General features: G+C 42.8%; 2 protein-coding genes across 2 annotated transcripts; one reads left to right on the top strand and one right to left on the bottom strand.

The window, feature by feature from the left end:
* Positions 1–524: 524 nt before the first annotated feature.
* LOC139573939 (nuclear receptor subfamily 0 group B member 2-like) lies at positions 525–2,216 on the top strand. The gene is made up of 2 exons (XM_071397943.1): positions 525–1,158; positions 1,471–2,216. Exons 1-2 carry the CDS (start codon positions 633–635, stop codon positions 1,710–1,712), a joined length of 768 nt encoding a protein of 255 aa, XP_071254044.1. The 5' UTR covers positions 525–632; the 3' UTR covers positions 1,713–2,216.
* Positions 2,217–9,150: 6,934 nt separating this feature from the next.
* Positions 9,151–15,177, bottom strand: LOC139573938 (keratinocyte differentiation factor 1-like). The gene is made up of 4 exons (XM_071397942.1): positions 14,835–15,177; positions 13,162–14,282; positions 12,719–12,796; positions 9,151–9,989 (listed from the first exon to the last, which is right to left on the bottom strand). The coding sequence occupies exons 2-4, from the start codon at positions 14,261–14,263 to the stop codon at positions 9,898–9,900; spliced, it is 1,272 nt and encodes a 423-aa protein (XP_071254043.1). The 5' UTR covers positions 14,264–14,282; positions 14,835–15,177; the 3' UTR covers positions 9,151–9,897.
* Positions 15,178–17,188: the final 2,011 nt, after the last annotated feature.

The following is a 17,188-nucleotide window of genomic DNA, read 5'->3' as shown; positions in this document are numbered from 1 at the left end:
TATACAACGAATTTGTAAGCTTTTGTTCAATGTAAGATGTCATGTAACGCCATTTTTATCCAAGAAATCCATTCGGTTATGCAGGCCTACTGTTTTTGGTATATTTAGCCCTTTGGAAGCCTGAACTAAACTAAAGGTTGGGTACATCTCTCAAGGACTTAGCTGACAGGTCAGTGCTCCCTTACCTGTTTACATTGGCCCGTGTCCAACTTAGGTGTGAGCTGGCAATGAGCGGAGCTATATGCAGTGTGCTTGAGTACTCCCACAGTCCTTGGTAGCTTGGTACAGCCTTGGGTAATGACAGAGTCTCACAGATTAGGCTTACCCCGCCCGATATGGATATGCTCTATCCATTGGTTTTCAATAAGAATACCTTATCTGCTCTTTAGGGGATGCCGTCAGTTGAGTTGTCTGCTCTTTAGGGGCTCTTTGTTTTTCGCCGAGGAAGTATTGACAGGTCAAGGTGCACGAGTTTAGCTCAGTGGGTTGGCCTTATAAATAGAAGCACGGTGTAAGGCATCCGCACAACCACACACCACCTCAACAAGAGCCTGTCTTGGTAGGCCAAGAACATTTGAATGTATTTCAGCTTTTCATTTTGTTTTTGAGAGTATGTTCTGTGTCTCGTCAAAATGGATAACGCATGTACAGATTACAACGATAGGCAGTCAAGTGCTATCCTTTACAACATCCTCAATCGAGAAAATTCCAAGTCAAGCCACAACAGCCTGAACTACAACTTGATACCTCATAGATGCAACTGCGAGATACGACGGACAGTGTGCTTGAAAAGTCCAGCAGACATTTGCCAAGAGGCATCGGGAGTGCTGGTGAAAACAATTCACTTTATGAAGAACTTACCTGCTTTCAACCAACTCCCACTGAACGATCAACTATCGCTCCTCCAAAGTTGCTGGGCGCCACTCTTTATTTTGGGTCTGGCCCAGGAAGGCATGAACTTTGACGTCATCGACACCCCTGCCGATAGCATGCTGAAAAGAATCCTCTTGAATTCTCAAGAGAGCTCAGAGACGGAAAGAGAGCAGCCCACATTGGCTGGTGTGAACAAACTCAAGTCGTGCCTCAAAAAGTTCTGGAGTCTGGATTTAAGTCCAAAGGAGTACGCATACCTCAAGGGCACCATGATATTTAACCCAGGTAAGGTTTGCCTTAAAGCTTCAATATTTCAACGAGTCAATGGAAGTGTTTGTTCGGTAGGGATTTTACGTCCCCACAGCTGCTTGATGATCTAATAAACCTCCCTACATACAGAATTCAAACATTAAATAAGACTTGTTAGGCTTGTCCACACACGCAACAAAACATAAAATACTTTCAGTGAATCCAGCTGGCCAGTAGGTTTACAAAAATCAATTGCAATGTCATATATAACTGAACAGTACTGTACTGTACCACTGTGTATGAAATGTAGCTTGTCCACTCATGATACATTTCTGTCCTCCTCAACAGATGTGAAAGACCTAAAGGCAGCTCTATTCGTGGAGGGCTTACAGCAGGAGGCTCAGCATGCTCTGAGGGAGGTGGTACAATCACTCCACCCTGGGGACCGGAGCCGCTTCGCTCGTATCCTGCTCGCGGCCTCCATGCTCAAGACCATCACACCCAACCTTATAACCGAGCTCTTCTTCCGTCCTGTCATTGGCCAAGCAGATCTACTGGACTTCCTGGTCGATATGCTCTTCAGCAGGTAGCTACTGCAAGGCTGATATACAGAGACTTTATATAATTTCCCGCTGGGACAATAAAGTTGAAACTTGAACTTGAGGGGTGTGGGCTCCCACTGTGAGGGATATTGAGCCCCCGGGACTGAGTTGGGGTGTCTGGTCATGTGGTGAAGAGATTGACAAATAAGAGCTCGTTATAAGGGGAAATAAATGTGTATTCTTTATTCCCAGTAACAAATGTCTGACCAAATAGGAAGAAAAAAAATGTCTCTGGAAATTATGAGAACAGTTTGCTATTGTTTACATCCAACTATGAATTAGCAACATTTACTGTATATTAGCAACAACAAAAAAATAGCAACATTTTACTGGTTATATCAGATGGTCTACAATACACATTCCTTAAAATCATGTATATTTTGCAGAATACCGTTTAGATACATTGTTTGTTTTCTGTATGTTTGCATGAACAATGTAAATCATTTCTGGGACTGCCTCCAGACTATTTTCTATAAATATATTTTTATACAATTATTGGGTTATGTCTTTACAATTTGGAATATGGTTTGCGAGACAAGAATACAAACAGCATTAGCCAAGCCACAGTAGATTAAACGTCTCCTGTTCAAGAGGTCTATATTAGAGCTGGCATTGCCATTCAAGAAGCTCTTCAAGCTCAATTTAAACATATCTCTTCTAAAGTAACTACTAATAAGCAGTGCACTGGAATAATATGTGCAGAATTCGAAGCCCACGTTCTCCCCCCCTAATCATTGGGTTAGAGTGAATCTGTGTTGGGAATTGGGAATGAGTGGTGTGGAGCATCAGTGATGTTTTCATACATAGACAAGGCTATCACAGTAGTGTGAGAGTGCTCCGCAAGTCTCCATCTTCCTACTCCAGTTCCTATTGATTCATATTGTGTTTGAGCCCAAGTTACAGCAAGCTTTATCTGTATTACCTCACTGGTACAGAGGGCACTTTGGAAGGTGGTTTACCAGCTGGGTGCCCTGTACCGTCATCTTGCTGCCTCTCTCCTCTCACGAGTGGCTCAACGCAGCAACGAGAAGACAGCCTCAACGGAACTGCATAGTGACTGTCTCAACGGTCAATAACAGTCACTAAGCTCTCCTTATCATACCAATAAGATATGAAGAGGAATTATATTTTCAGTCTAATGAAGCCAAGGTCGGGCTTGAACAAAAAATGTCACGGCGTTCTGTATATCTAAATAAAGAATACAATCTCAACATATGTAGAGCGTCACACCGTCTAACATGAGGTTGTCATTTAGTTTCCCTAGACTGGACATTTGAACAACAAAAAAATATAGGTGAAAATATTACAAGTACAGTGTTACCGAAAAATACGTCTCTTACTGCTCTTTGAATACACAGCACAGAGTGTTTATTTATGCTGCCATAAAGACAGATCTATCAGATCTCAAAGATATATTATACATTATTTTATTCCTTTGTATTCACAAATGAGTATGGGACATTTTTACAGAGCAATTCACAAAAGCAAAACCCTATGTCGAAACCAAGAAAAAGGCTTTGGAGCCTAGGAATATGTCTCCAGAAAACATTTAATATATATATATATATATATATATATATATATATATATATATATATATATATATATATATATATAATAAATGCATGTTCAAATCTTCCAAACATCATTTAATGTAGCTAACAGTAAAAGTAATACAATCAGTAAAGGACTTACACAATTAATACATTGACAGTAGAGAACATGGCATCTTTAAGAGAGAACTGAGAGCGAGGAGGAGCAGGACATCAGCCCAAGACTTGGTGCTCTGTCGCCTCCATGCCTGAAAAAAACTCTGCTTTTTGGAGGTCCCTCATTTTGGTGTAAACACCAACTATGACAACCATTAAGGTCAGTGCCACACAGAGTCCTCTGCAACTGATTGACATCATAGAGAGAGGACTTTGGTCTGAGAATGTTGGGGTGAAGTCAAGGAAGGTCGGGAGAGGCTTTAGATCTGTGCTGGTGTCGATGAAGAGATCAAAAGGACAGAGAGATAAACCAAACCATCCCCATATTTTGGGCCATATTCCGTAGCATAATGTTGACCGGTGTAGCGTCCAGCATCCTCAGCTTTAAAATTATGAACAACCAGACCACAGCCAAGCCCCACTCTCAGTCTCTCTACTCTTTCTGTATTTTCAACACTGATCTTCCAATATGAGTCCACTTCAATAACGCTCTGAGATCCAGCTCTGTGGAACAGCCACTTAGTTGAGGAACAATCTGATATTGGGTGTTCTACTATATCCAAAGCCCCTCAGTAGCTCCTTCAGAAGTACAGTACGTGGAGTTGATCTCCGGCCATGATCTTTCTGTGCTCTTTGAGTGTAGTTGTACCACAAGTCTCTCTCTACAGCCCCCTGATGTCTTCTAATTAAAGGTTGGCACGTGAACTTACTCTTTTGCTTTGACCAATGTGAACTAAACTGACTAAACACAAACCACATAAATGCATTGTGCTCTATGGACTTATCACAGCAGTAAATTCAACAGCTCTTGGCTGGTGGGCAGTGACATATTTCAAACCTTACTTATTTGAGTCTGATGTTCATGCCATCCATTGTGTGGATCATGCTCAATGCGTTTTGAGGATTTAGGCTTGCAGATTTCTCCTAATGCAATAGAGGGATCTATTAAACAAATGATATGGACTCAAGGCAACTTTTGACTATTAAAACCTGAGCACTACAAGGTTATGAGGTACTACAAGGTTTTCCACAATATACACTGAACAAACATATAAATGCAACATGCAACAATTTCAAAGAGTTACAGTTGATATAAGGAAATCAGTCAATTGAAATAAATGCATTAAGCCCTAATCTATGGATTTCACATGACTGGGAATACAGATATACATCTGTTGGTCACAGATACCTTAAAAAAAAGTTCACAACATTGACATCAGCAAACCCCTTGCCCACACGATGCTATACACACTGTCTGCCATCTGCCAGGTACAGTTCAAACTGGGATTCATTCATGAAGAGCACACCTCTCCAGCGTGCCATTGGCCATTGAAGGTGAGCATTTGCCCACTGAAGTCGGTTACGACGTCAAACTGCAGTCACGTCAAAACCCTGGTGAGGACGCCGAGCACGCAGATGAGCTTCCCTGAGTCGGTTTTTGACAGTTTGTGCAGAAATTCTTCAGCTGTGCAAACCCACAGTTTCATCAGGTGTCCGGGTGGCTGGTCTCAGACCTGAACTGGTGTGGTTACATGTGGTCTGCGGTTGTGAAGCCGGATGGACTTACTGCCAAATTCTATAAAACGACGTATGGTAGATAAATTAGCATTAGTATCTCTGGCAACAGCTATGGTGGACATTCCTGCAGTCAGCATGCCAATCGCACACTCCCTCAAAACTTGAGACATCTGTGACATCGTGTTGTCTGACAAAACTGCACATTTTAGGGTGGCCTTTTATTGTCCCCAGCACAAGGTGCACCTGTGTAATGATCATGCTGTTTAATCGGCTTCTTGATATGCCACACCTGTCAGGTGGATGGATTATCTTTGCAAAGGAGAAATGCTCCCTAACAGGGATGTAAGCAAATTTCTGCACACAATGAGATAAATAAGCTTTTTGTCCATATGGAACATTTCTAGGATCTTTTATTTCAGCTCATGAAACATGGGCCCAACACTTTACATGTTGTGTTTATATTTTTGTTCAGTGTAATTTTACACACTGAGGCCCAAATCCTATGATACAAAAGCAAGTATTTCATTGACATCAATGTATGATTTTATACAAAGTTAAGTTCATGTAGCTTCCTGAGCCCTAGACGTAAAATCACCCCAGGCTCAGAAAACACTGGAACAGTGGAATTTCCATGCAATCACACTTGTGGATCTCAAATTCAGATTTCACCCTGAAAAACAGTTTGAAATAGCCCATTCCCCCATGCACAATCTTTCCAGATCCTTAATATCCTCGTCTGTGCTTATGGACTGTCCTCTTCAATTCAAACTACAAGTTTTCAATGGGTTTGAAGTCCGGGGACTGAGACGGCCATTGCAAAATGTTGATTTTGTGGTCAATTAATAATTTATTTGTGGATTTTGATGTGTGCTTGGGGTTCTTTTCTTGCTGGAAGATCCACTTGCTGTCAAGTTCCAGCCTCCTGGCAGAGGCAACCAGGTTTTAGCAGAAATGTCCTGGTACTAAGGTTCATGATGCCGTTGACCATAAAAAAGGGCCCCAGGACCAGTGGAAGCAAAGTAGCCCAAAAAAACATTGAAGATCCACCAACATATTTTACAGTAGTTATGGGGTTATTTTCTGCATCTTTCCTTCAATGCCAAATCCACCACTGGTGTGCGTGGCCACGGAGCTCTATTTTCATGTCACCTGAGCATAGCACAGGTTCCAATCCAAGTGCCAATGTCGTTTAGCAAACTCCAAGCGTTTACATTTGTTTTACCTGAAAGTAGAGCTCTTTGGCCACGCACACCAGCAGTGGGTTTGGCGTCGAAAGAAAGGACGTCATGCAGCCTGCTTAGTGAGTACCACTTCCTCCTGAGTCGGGTCATGCCGAAGCTCGAACCAAGGACCTCTAACAAAGACCTCACCTCCAGCCTCACCTCTTATTTTCTTCTTCTTTTTTTAAAGATTAGAAGCATTTATTAGTCACATGTAACTGCAACAGTGCAGGTCAAAAAGAGAAGTGAATGAAACAATACTTCTAATAATAATAATAATAATATAGGCACTGAGTATACAGTACCAAACATTAGGAACACCTTCCTAATATCGAGTTGCACTGAGTTATGTCAGATATTACCTAACTGCCATTTGTACTTATTATGGATCTCCATTAGTTCCTGCCAAAGCAGCAGCTACTCTTTCTTGGGGTCCATCAAAATGAAGGCAGTTAAATACAATTACAAACATGACATTTCACAACACATTGGTAATAGAAGTGACTATGTGTGTATGTGTTACATTTACATTACATTTAAGTCATTTAGCAGACGCTCTTATCCAGAGCGACTTACAAATTGGAAAGTTTGTAAATTGGAAAGTTCATACATATTCATCCTGGTCCCCCCGTAGGGAATGAACCCACAACCCTGGCGTTGCAAGCGCCATGCTCTACCAACTGAGCCACACGGGACCGAGCTCTCCATACATGTTCACAGAAACATGTATGGAGCCAGCACATGGAGACTTCCAAGATGATTGGACTGCCGTACATGTACAGGCGAGACCTGGCATAAACATTTTACTAGACAACTTTTAATTGGATTGTCTTTATTTATTAGGGAATTTAATGGTATCAGTCAATATGGGGGGGGGGGAAACTTTATTCTGCACCAGGATCAGGAAACTCCTGTTGTATATGGGATACCACACAGGAAGGTATAACCACTCTGACATGTCTTCCAAGATGGCCCCAATTACCACCAGACAATATTGTCAATAGACACACTACCTGTATCGGCTGGGAATTACAACGAATGATGCACACTCATATTAGCAGAACACTGCTTCTATGGTATTATGTTGTTTTTTCTACATGAACCTGTTAATACATATGAAAGTTATCATAACACTTAAGTTTAGAATATCTACATAAATTCAGCAATTGCATTCTTCTCATATTACTCTGTTCGCTACTGACCTATCCAAAGCTTCCTCTGGCGTCTCACCATACATCTGCCTGTATTTATTCAACTCAACCTGCTGGAGGTTTTGTTGGTGATTGCGTGAGGAGAAACAGCTGCGGGCAAGGTTCTGACAGATAGGTGTGTCTTGGTGTAGCAAGGGCAGACCCGGGAAACACCCATATCCAACCACACACCCATATCCAAGCACACACCCGAGAACCACCCATATCCAACCACACACCCGAGAACCACCCATATCCAACAACACACCCGAGAACCACCCACATCCAACCACACCCCCACATCCAACCACACACCCGAGAAACACCCATATATCCAACCACACACCCATATATCCAACCACACACCCGAGAAACACCCATATATCCAACCACACACCCGAGAAACACCCATATATCCAACCACACATCCAAACCAACTCGCGTTTGGCTTCAGTCACAGCCGCCACCATTTCTTGAGGAACAAGCCAAAAAACAAGGCCAAATCAGCTGGTGCATTTCCCCTTTAAGCTGGAGCAGGGCAACAATTTTCAGTTCTTGTGGTACGCTGCTCCCTCCTGTGGCGGTCATTTAAACTGACACCAGGACAAGGAGGATTCGGATGTAACCTTCATTAGGTTAACGTTTCTAACACAATTCAATTCTTCCAAACATAAATCAGGCATACATGAGTCAAGATGATAAACTCAATGACACAAATCTGTTATCCACGGCAAACTTAGGAGTTTTGTAAGCTTGTTGAAATTTGTCAACATGTCAACATTCAAGAAAAGATACATTCTCTGTGCCATTCGGTTTAGAGAAGGTATGTATACGGTCATGTGACCTGGCATGAGGTGTTAGTTGTGAAATAACTATAATTTCATGACACCTCACACAGGTAGAACTGGAATGCAGAGGGGGCAGAGCCAGGGAAAACCAAAACAAACCCCAACAAAGAGAGAGAAATTCTCAAAAGCAGGTTACATTTTCTTGATAATGCTCCCCCCTGCGATGAACTACTCAGGACAGACGGCAGGATTTTATATCCTTTCTTTTGTCAAAACCAGTCGAACGAGTTCCTCCTTTTTCTCTGAGGGCGGAAATAGGCTGACAACACACTGACCGGGGGTGTGGGAGGGCGGGGGGTGGAGAAGGTTGACAACAGTAATTTGAGAGATGGGGAGAAATACAGAGGTGCTGATAAAGTAGCCCAACAACCGTTGCACAAGCATGTTGCTGTGACAGGGAGAGCAGGCAAAACAAGTGTGCAGGAGTAGTTAGTGCTGAAATAATATAAGTTAACACATTACATGGGAAGGAAAGATTGAAAGCTTGACAATAACCAGTACAGGCCTCTTAAAAATGTAAAGCCTACACCAGCTCTTTTTTTCCCCTTCTGCTGCATAGCTGACCATTAACATAAATCTGATCAAGTGACAGAGAGACTAACCCAACAGCAAAAACACAAAATCCCAAGACTTCCTCAGTAATACACATCTGTGCATAAACATAAGTAGCAAAGAGCAATTTTCAGGACTCAATGGCCTGAATCCATCCTTGAGATCTGTGTTTAACTCAAGTCAAGCATCGGTGTCAATGGAACTCGATCTCAAGTTAGGATGCAATCAAATGTGCATACCGAAACAATAAGCATACTCTATTAGATTTAAGTTAACTATATTATCATATATTATATAAACAGTTGAATTAAACAGTAGCAAGTTGGCATAAACAGGCAAGGGGATTCATTCCTTTTTTTTTTTTTATAAAAATGTACCTATAGATTGACTTTATTTTTTTTTAAGTGACCAAAATACCCATTTACATTTTCAAAAGAGATGTTTACACAAACCAAGAAGCAACATTAACTTCGGAAAAAAAAAGTTTTGTACAAAGTAACTCCTTTGACACAAAGTAAAGTATGAAGCTAAACCTGCTACTGGGGCCAAATGGTAGGGTGTCAATTTGCCCTAACGAACTGTCACATGCACACTTAAACAGGGACGGTTATGCATTAGGGTCAGTCACTTTACTGAGAACGGAGTTAAAAATGGCATGGAGTGATTTTAGTGTCTCTGCTTGGAGTGGCAAGGCAACAACGTAACTAGTATAAAAACAACTTACAACATAGCATGCAAATATAAAAAAGTCCATAGCTTTCCCTTGTTAAAAAAAAAAATCCCCTTGTTTTTCGGATGTTCAGATATGTGCCAATTGTGCACCCGTAGAGTGGTGCCACCATCTCTCCCTTCCCCATTGCAAGCAGGCCTCACTCACGGTTCCATGGTTTGGAAGGACATGCTGATTCCACACCAGAGTGAAGAGATGGCTTCAATAGTCCCACACTTAAGATCCTCTCCGTCTCTATAGATTGCCTTCTACTACAGTTCCAGGGAAGCATGACAGTGTTGGAGGAACAATAGTGTGATGTAAATGTTTGTTGATCAGCCTATCACACAACAGCCAGCGGCCCCAGTTCAGTTGAGGCCCTTGAGAATGTTGTGCCCTGGACGTTGTGTTGACCTTGTCACGACGTTCAGAGGACGAGCAGCAGTGGGGCCCCTGACGAGTCAGTCTCTGTGTCATGCTGGTAGTGCGAGTAGGCTATAGCTGAGCTGGAGGAGTCAGCTAGGAGGGCCAGAATAGAGAGAAACATTTACCAGCCAGTATTGGAATGGACAGAGACTACAAGGTATAGCAATAGTTGAAGTTACCACTATAATGGTTACTGAACCACACGATACCTTATGGGACCGGTTTCCTGTACACTGATTAAGCCTCGTCCTGGATCTAAAAGCCACATATTCTCCATTGAGCATTTTTATTTCCAGGACTAGCTTTAAATCTGTGTCCAGTAAACTGGCCCTTCATCAAATAAAAATAGAAAATGACCAGTCGCATATGGTGTGAAAACGCCACAATGTCCCTCCGTCCAAAGGCACTGTAACAAGACTCCCCCCTCACCTTCCATTCTCACCACTGTATAACAAAAAAAAAGCTGTAATCAGGGTTACTCCCCAAATTCCACAATAAACCGTCGACCATTATGTGGCAGGCATTTAATGTCACCTGATACGCTGCCTGAGGGGACGACATACACCACCTACCCTGAGCGAATGGGGGAAACTGAGATAGGATGCAAGGGGTGTATAGGGTGGCAGAGAGGGGGAGGTGGTATAATAGCCAGGAGAAAACAGCACACGGAAAAAGGAGGAATGCGAAGGCTTTTATTCTCCAGGAGTCACATCAAAGCACGGTATGCCACTGGTAATCAGAGAGGTAAGAAAATGCCTGCAGCTGCACTGGGTACTACAGCTGCGTTGACCATAGAGCCCCTCAGCTACCATGACTTACCGGAACAGTCAGCCCAGAGGTTAGGCCTACTACCTCTGCTGCCTGCCGCATAGAATCCATGGTTGTGTTCATCAGGGCACGCAGCTAGAAACATTTTAAAACCTTTTGCAATGGAAAATGAGCGTTTCTAACAAGTCTAGCTAGTCCTTCCCTGTTCCAGTCCGTTTTCTTCAGTTTGGTGCCTAAATGAACACTGCCCAGGACAAGTAAAGATAACCATTCCATGAGCCACAACAAGGAAACAATGTGTTATTGTTCTGAAAACATGTATTGGATCAGATATGGGAGAGTATTTCCAGCTTAGAACAATAACACTGAAATGCTACAGAACCCACCATATTGTAAATAGACGCTGGCTCAGATTCAAGTTATACAGTGCATTCGGAAAGTACCCAGACCCCTTGAATTTTTCCACTTTGTCACGTTATTCTAAAACTGATCAAATTGTTTAATTCCTCCCCTCAAATCTACACACAATACTCCATAATGACAAAACAGGTTTTTAGAAATATTTGCTAATTCATAAACAGTAATATCACATTTACAATAAGTTTTCAGATCCTTTACTCAGTTCTGTGTTGAAGCACCTTTGGCAGCAAGTCTTCTAGGGTATGACGCTGCAAGATTGGGGAATAATATCAAAATACAGATGTGCCATTCTTCTCTGCAGATCCTCTCAAGCTCTGTCAGGTTGGATGGGGAGCGTAGCTGCACAGCTATTTTCAGGTCTCTCCAGAGATGTTCGATCGGGTTCAAGTCTGGGCTCTGGCTGAACCACTCAAGGATATTCAGAGACTTGTCCCGAAGCCACTCCTGCGTTGTCTTGGCTGTGTGCTTAGGGTTGTTGTCTTGTTGGAAGTTGAACCGTTGCCCAAGTCTGAGGTCCTGAGCGCTCTGGAGCAGGTTTTCATCAAGTATCTCTCTGTACTTTGCTCTGTTCATCTTTCCCTCGATCCTGACTAGTCTCCCAGTCCCTTCCGCTGAAAAACATCCCCACAGCATGATGCTGCCACCACCATGCTTCACCGTAGGGAGGTGCCAGGTTTCCTCCTGATGGGACTCTTGGCATTCAGGCCAAAGTGTTCATTCTTGGTTTCATCAGACCAGAGAATCTTGTTTCTCATGGTCAGAATCCTTTAGGTGCCTTTCGGCAAACGCCAAGCGGGCTGTCATGTGCCTTTTACTCAGGAGTGGCTTCCGACTGGCCACTACCATAAAAGGCCTGATAGGTGGAGTATTGTAGAGATGGTTGTCCTTCTGGAGCTCTGTCAGAGTGACCATCGGGTTCTTGGTCACCTTCCCTTCTCCCGATCAGTTTGGCCGGGCGGCAAGCTGTAGGAAGAGTCCTTCCAACTCATGGCTTTGTTTTTGCTCTGACATGTACATTTCAACTGTGGGACCTTATATAGAGGTGTGTGCCCTCCCAAATCATGTCCATAGGTGGACTCCAATCAAGTTGTAGAAACATCTCAGGAATGATCAATGGAAACAGGATGCACCTGAGCTCAATTTAGAGTCAAATAGCAAACGGTCGGAATACTTGTGTAATTAATGTTTTTTTGTTTTAATACATTTCTAAAAACGTGTTTCTGCTTTGTCATTATGGGGTATTGTGTGTAGATTGATGAGGAAAAACATTGCATTTAATCAATCTTAGAATAAGGCTGTAACGTAACAAAATGTGGAAAAAAGGGAAGGGGTCTGAATACTTTCCGAATGCACTGGATCTTATACAGTACACCATCTATGGTATAGGGAAGTACAGGGTCTTGATATAGTAGTAGTCTAAATACTGTAAAATAAGCGGCAAACAATGTTACTGTACGAGCAGGTTTGGCCTAGACTAGCTAGGCTAGGGCACGTTTTCTAAAAGCATCACAGAGGAGTGCTGATCTAGGATCAGGTACCCCATGTCCTAGAAATCTCATTCATTATGATATAAAAATACTAAACTGATCCTATATCAGCCCTCCTACTGTGAATTCCTATCCAGAAGTACTTACTTATTCCACTGTAGTGCCTCATCTTCCTGGCTAGTTCGTCCGACCGTGTCAGCTCCGACACTTTCACCTCAGGCTCCACTGTGGTAAAAATGCAATGTAGTGTTACTCAAACATAGATGTATATGAATGAATAGAAAAGGGAGACTCAATGATGCCGAAGAGGTGAGACAAACACTAGCGCACCAAAAGCATTTCAGCAGAGTCATCTATGGAGACTATGATTATAGTTTTGGTATGCAACATAAACATGTGAAGTAAGAATAGGGGAAAGTGGGTGGTTAAATGGGAAAGTAATTCATTGTTGTAATTCAAAGAATTCATTGTTGGATTTTCTGACTTAAATTGAAAGACAACACTTTGTCACCCTTATTCTCTCAAGACTCTCAATACCTGAAATGCACTAGTTATTTTGAATGTATAGATGAATGTTGTAACCCTCTTACTCTCACTGCTGTTAAAGGTGTACGTCATTGTTTCATTGCCACTGTCAGGAAGGAGGGTCCCTCGGTCGTTCCTCCCGTTTGCTCGCGGCTGCTGGTGCACTGGCTCCTGGGCCTGGGAGTTTGAGTTTTTGTTCTTCTTGCCTTTGCGCGTGCTGATGCGGATGACGCCGTGCACCAGCCTGCACTCTGCCTCCCGCTGCTCCAGGTTGTAGTCCTGAGCAATGCTGCAGATCAGCTCGCTGATCTCATTGGTCTTCCTTGAGAACGACGAGTCCGATGTGCACTTGGCCAGTTGGTCGATCTGGTGCAGCGCGTAGAGCTCTAGAAGTTTCTTAGTGATGAGCGAGTCAATGTCCGTGCCGCTGTCGCTCAGGTCGTCCAGATCCAGGTCCTCCCGGGAGTAGATGGTGCTGGTGTTGCTGACGGGACGCTGGCTGTCGCCCTTGCCGCCCGTACGCGTCCGCTTGGGGCCCGACGACGAGGTGGGATAGACCACCGTCTGGCCCCCGATGCGGACGTCCTTGTAGCGGAAGCTGTCACTAGGAGGCAGATTGGAGGGCTGCTTGGAAGGCTTGATGCTGGGCTCCATAGGGATGCCGCAGGTGGGGTTGGACACGGACACGCCGTTGGGGGGGTGGGGCTGCTCAGGGTCAGCCTTGCCGGGGTGGTCCGTGGAGCTCTCGTTGTTGACAGGCAGACAGAGATCCCGGCTGCCACAGAAGCCACAGGTGAGGACACAGCAGAGGAGAGCCTTGCAGCCACTCCAGCCCATAGAGGCACAGGAGCCACATGCATTTGTGCTCTGGGGTGAGTCCGCTGAGCCAGGGATGAACCCCAGTGTCTCTGACCCCCGCCCGCTGACGTGTCGTGTTGGGGGGGTTCCTCTGCGGCATTGCTGGCCCTCAGAGTAACGGGTGTGGTCACCATTATACTGTTCCCGTGTGTTGTGGTCGGCATGGGGGTCCTTGTAGGACTCTTGGCTGGCGGTGCTGTCTCTAGAGATGGTGCGGCCCTGCTTGTAGCCGTCAGCCCTGGTGCTGTGTCCCCTGTGCTGTTTGTCGTGGCGGGACTTCTGAGGAGCCCCTGTGCTGTGGCCAGGCATGGCTCAAAGCACCCGGGACCTTTCAATATGATGGGAACAATGGAATATAAACACTTTATAGTCATATCTAAACACAGTAATTATTATGCTTACTAATCATCTCTTTTGCCAGTCACAGTCACATGAATCATTTCCTGTTGCAACAAGTAGACTATTGACGCCAAACATTGAACTAATACTCTATTTTGAGATACAGCCTATAGATAGTTGTTGTAGGCTACTTTGCAGATATATGCTTTAATCGTGCAATTGGAGAGAATGCCATAGGAAAAAGTCAAATTCTGATATCTTTCAAGTCAATCTAAATCGCGTATAAATTTGGCCTGTGGAAGTGTCACAACGACTTTGTTTTGGATACATTTTCCGTGCGTGCTCTGTCTATTTTGATCGGGAGGCTACCCAGGTATAATACCTTTGTAGGTTAATCAAAAAATTGGAAAGCTTGTTAAATATGACTTTTCAAAAAGCAAACACGTCATCTATAAGGTCACTTTATGTCGGGCTAGAGTTAAGCTTGTTCGAAATTAGGATACGCTTCTTCATACGGTGAACATTTGAGACGTTAACTTACCGCATAAATCGCTTGGGTTACTTTTGGCAACTCTTGACGCCGATAAAATTACGGAAGTCCGTAAGGAAAACGTTCTTTCTTTGGGTCGAGTTGGTGTGTATCGGTTTCTCAACTCTCCACCTGTGTTTTCTTCACAACAAAGTCAGCCGATTTCAAGACATGTAGCTAGCTACCAACCCTATCCACTGAAGACTAAGCTTCTTTTGGTAAATTCCACAGTGTTCTGTTCCTTCGTCTCCCCGTGTAGGTTATTACCTGCGGCTACAGGTAAATCCAAATTCTACAACACCCACCCAGAGGGAAGACGTGACGATCTGAAATGTTCAAAATAAAAGTCCCCCACGTAATAGTAGAACATGTCAATAAACTAATAATTGCCTAAACATGAACAATATAAATATTTAAGTGACATTTGCAATACATGTGTGTTTTAAAACATGTTCCAAGGCCAAGTAAATAGCCCCAATGCAAATCACTGTATATGGAATATTATTGGCGTGTAAAACAGACTATTCTAGGTGCCACAGTAAAAAATACTCAGTAGGGTCTGTGGAATGTAGGCTATATATGGTGTCTTTTCATGGGGCTCTGAATAATACAGAGTGTTGCTGGCCTTTTACTCCACCCATTCCATTGCCCACAATAAGAATCACTCCGCCCTCAAACTCAACTCTGGACCTCGAAGCTAGCTCCACTGCTTGTTTTCATTGTCAGGGACCGATTTAGACCTGGCACAACAGGTGGGTGCAATTAGTTATCAAGTAGAACAGAAAACCAGAGCAAAATCTAGTTCTAGGTGTCGCAATACAAATACTGTAGGGAATACTCAGTAGGGTCTGTAGAATCCATATATGGTGTCATTTCATGGGGCTCTGAATAATACGGAGTGTTACTGGACTTTTACTAAGGCCAATACACTGGCCACAATGCAAATCACTGTATATGCATTACATAAGGGCTCATAGAGAAAAAAGTATCATTTGTGCTGATGTAAAAGTGGAGTGGGGAGTACTCAGTAGGGTCTGGGCAATCTATATGTTGTATCATTTCATGGGGTACTGAATAATATGCAGTGTTGCTGGACTTTTACTGTGGTCAAACATTTTAAAATGGGTTGCCTGAACACTATGCGGTACAAATATAGCACTGTACTGGAGAAACTATTATTTGTGCCGATGTTTCATTTTTAAGTTTTTCTTTCAGTAATTGTAGTGACTTGATTTCAGCAGAATCCCAGAAGTTATTTGTGCGTTGTTCAGATGTTATGTTCCTCAACAGTGGTGTATCTACCACATCTGTTCTGAGCAGCCAAACAGCGGAGGTCGGCATTGGCTGTTAATTCCTTGTGCACCTTATATGCGGCAGTATTATAAAATTACAATGCAAGTTTCTCCCTCTATGGAGCTATAAAAAATTTTTTTTAAATATATGTCTGAAAATGTATGATGTTGAAAATGTACTACACAGTAAGGATTCTACTCTTTAATCTTTCCTGCTAATAGGCCTACCCATGAGAACGTTTTGAAATACCTACCACTTCTCTCCGAATGGATCCTCTCCCATTCATCACAAGTCAATGTAAACACATCATTATTTGGAGTGGTATGCCTGAATTTGGAGTGGTATGCCTGAATCCAAATCCAATTTGCCTCATCTGAAAAAACACATTTCAGTGTATCCTCGCTTATTTCGACATCAACCTCTCCAGTTACATGCTGCTCATCTAATTACGTTTTGTCATAGAGCTTAATATTTCCTCATCTGATAAACCTTTACCACAACTTTCTGGGTGGGTTGCACCAATATGGATTAACTCTTAAACTGGGTTAAATCAAGGTTGATCTATTAAACCTGTTGCACCAAATGTTAAAGCTAGTTTTAAATTAATCCTAGTTAAATTAAATCCTTCCTCTAATCTAAGTTTAGTTTTCACTTTAAACCTAGATCAATTTTAAGCCTGTTGCTCAATGAATTAAAAATAATATATCAACTTAGATTGGAGATTAATTCTAAACAGCCACTTGAGGTGGTTTAACCTGATAAAATGGCAGCATATCTACTGTGGAGAGTTCCTCAGAGAATAATTAGAGACAGGTTTAATCCTGTTGAGTTTTATGATAATTAACTCATTATTAGTAGGCTATTTACATGCACATTTTGTACAACAATTGAATTGGAGTTCATGATATGCCCAGACTTGGTACGGATGATGATTTTATGCAACATGCTGTAACGGGCCTGATAACGGTAAGATTGTAGTGAAGTAGCATTAACATTAGTTTTAACATGCATTATACACAGTACATTTGAAAGTGTTAAATCAACAAGTGTTAAATTTAACACTGTCAGCAAGT

This window comes from Salvelinus alpinus, chromosome 4, assembly GCF_045679555.1.
Source record: "Salvelinus alpinus chromosome 4, SLU_Salpinus.1, whole genome shotgun sequence".
NCBI classification, from domain to species: domain Eukaryota; kingdom Metazoa; phylum Chordata; class Actinopteri; order Salmoniformes; family Salmonidae; genus Salvelinus; species Salvelinus alpinus.
This window is presented reverse-complemented; position numbering and strand designations above follow the sequence as displayed.

Coding starts and splice junctions, on each gene's coding strand:
- LOC139573938 (XM_071397942.1), bottom strand. CDS start 14,263: ATGCCTGGCCACAGCACAGGGGCTCCTCAGAAGTCCCGCCACGACAAA. Junction 12,797..13,161: donor CACCTTTAACAGCAGTGAGA/GTAAGAGGGTTA, acceptor TTTTTACCACAG/TGGAGCCTGAGGTGAAAGTG. Junction 9,990..12,718: donor GAGGCACTACAGTGGAATAA/GTAAGTACTTCT, acceptor TGGCCCTCCTAG/CTGACTCCTCCAGCTCAGCT.
- LOC139573939 (XM_071397943.1), top strand. CDS start 633: ATGGATAACGCATGTACAGATTACAACGATAGGCAGTCAAGTGCTATC. Junction 1,159..1,470: donor CACCATGATATTTAACCCAG/GTAAGGTTTGCC, acceptor CCTCCTCAACAG/ATGTGAAAGACCTAAAGGCA.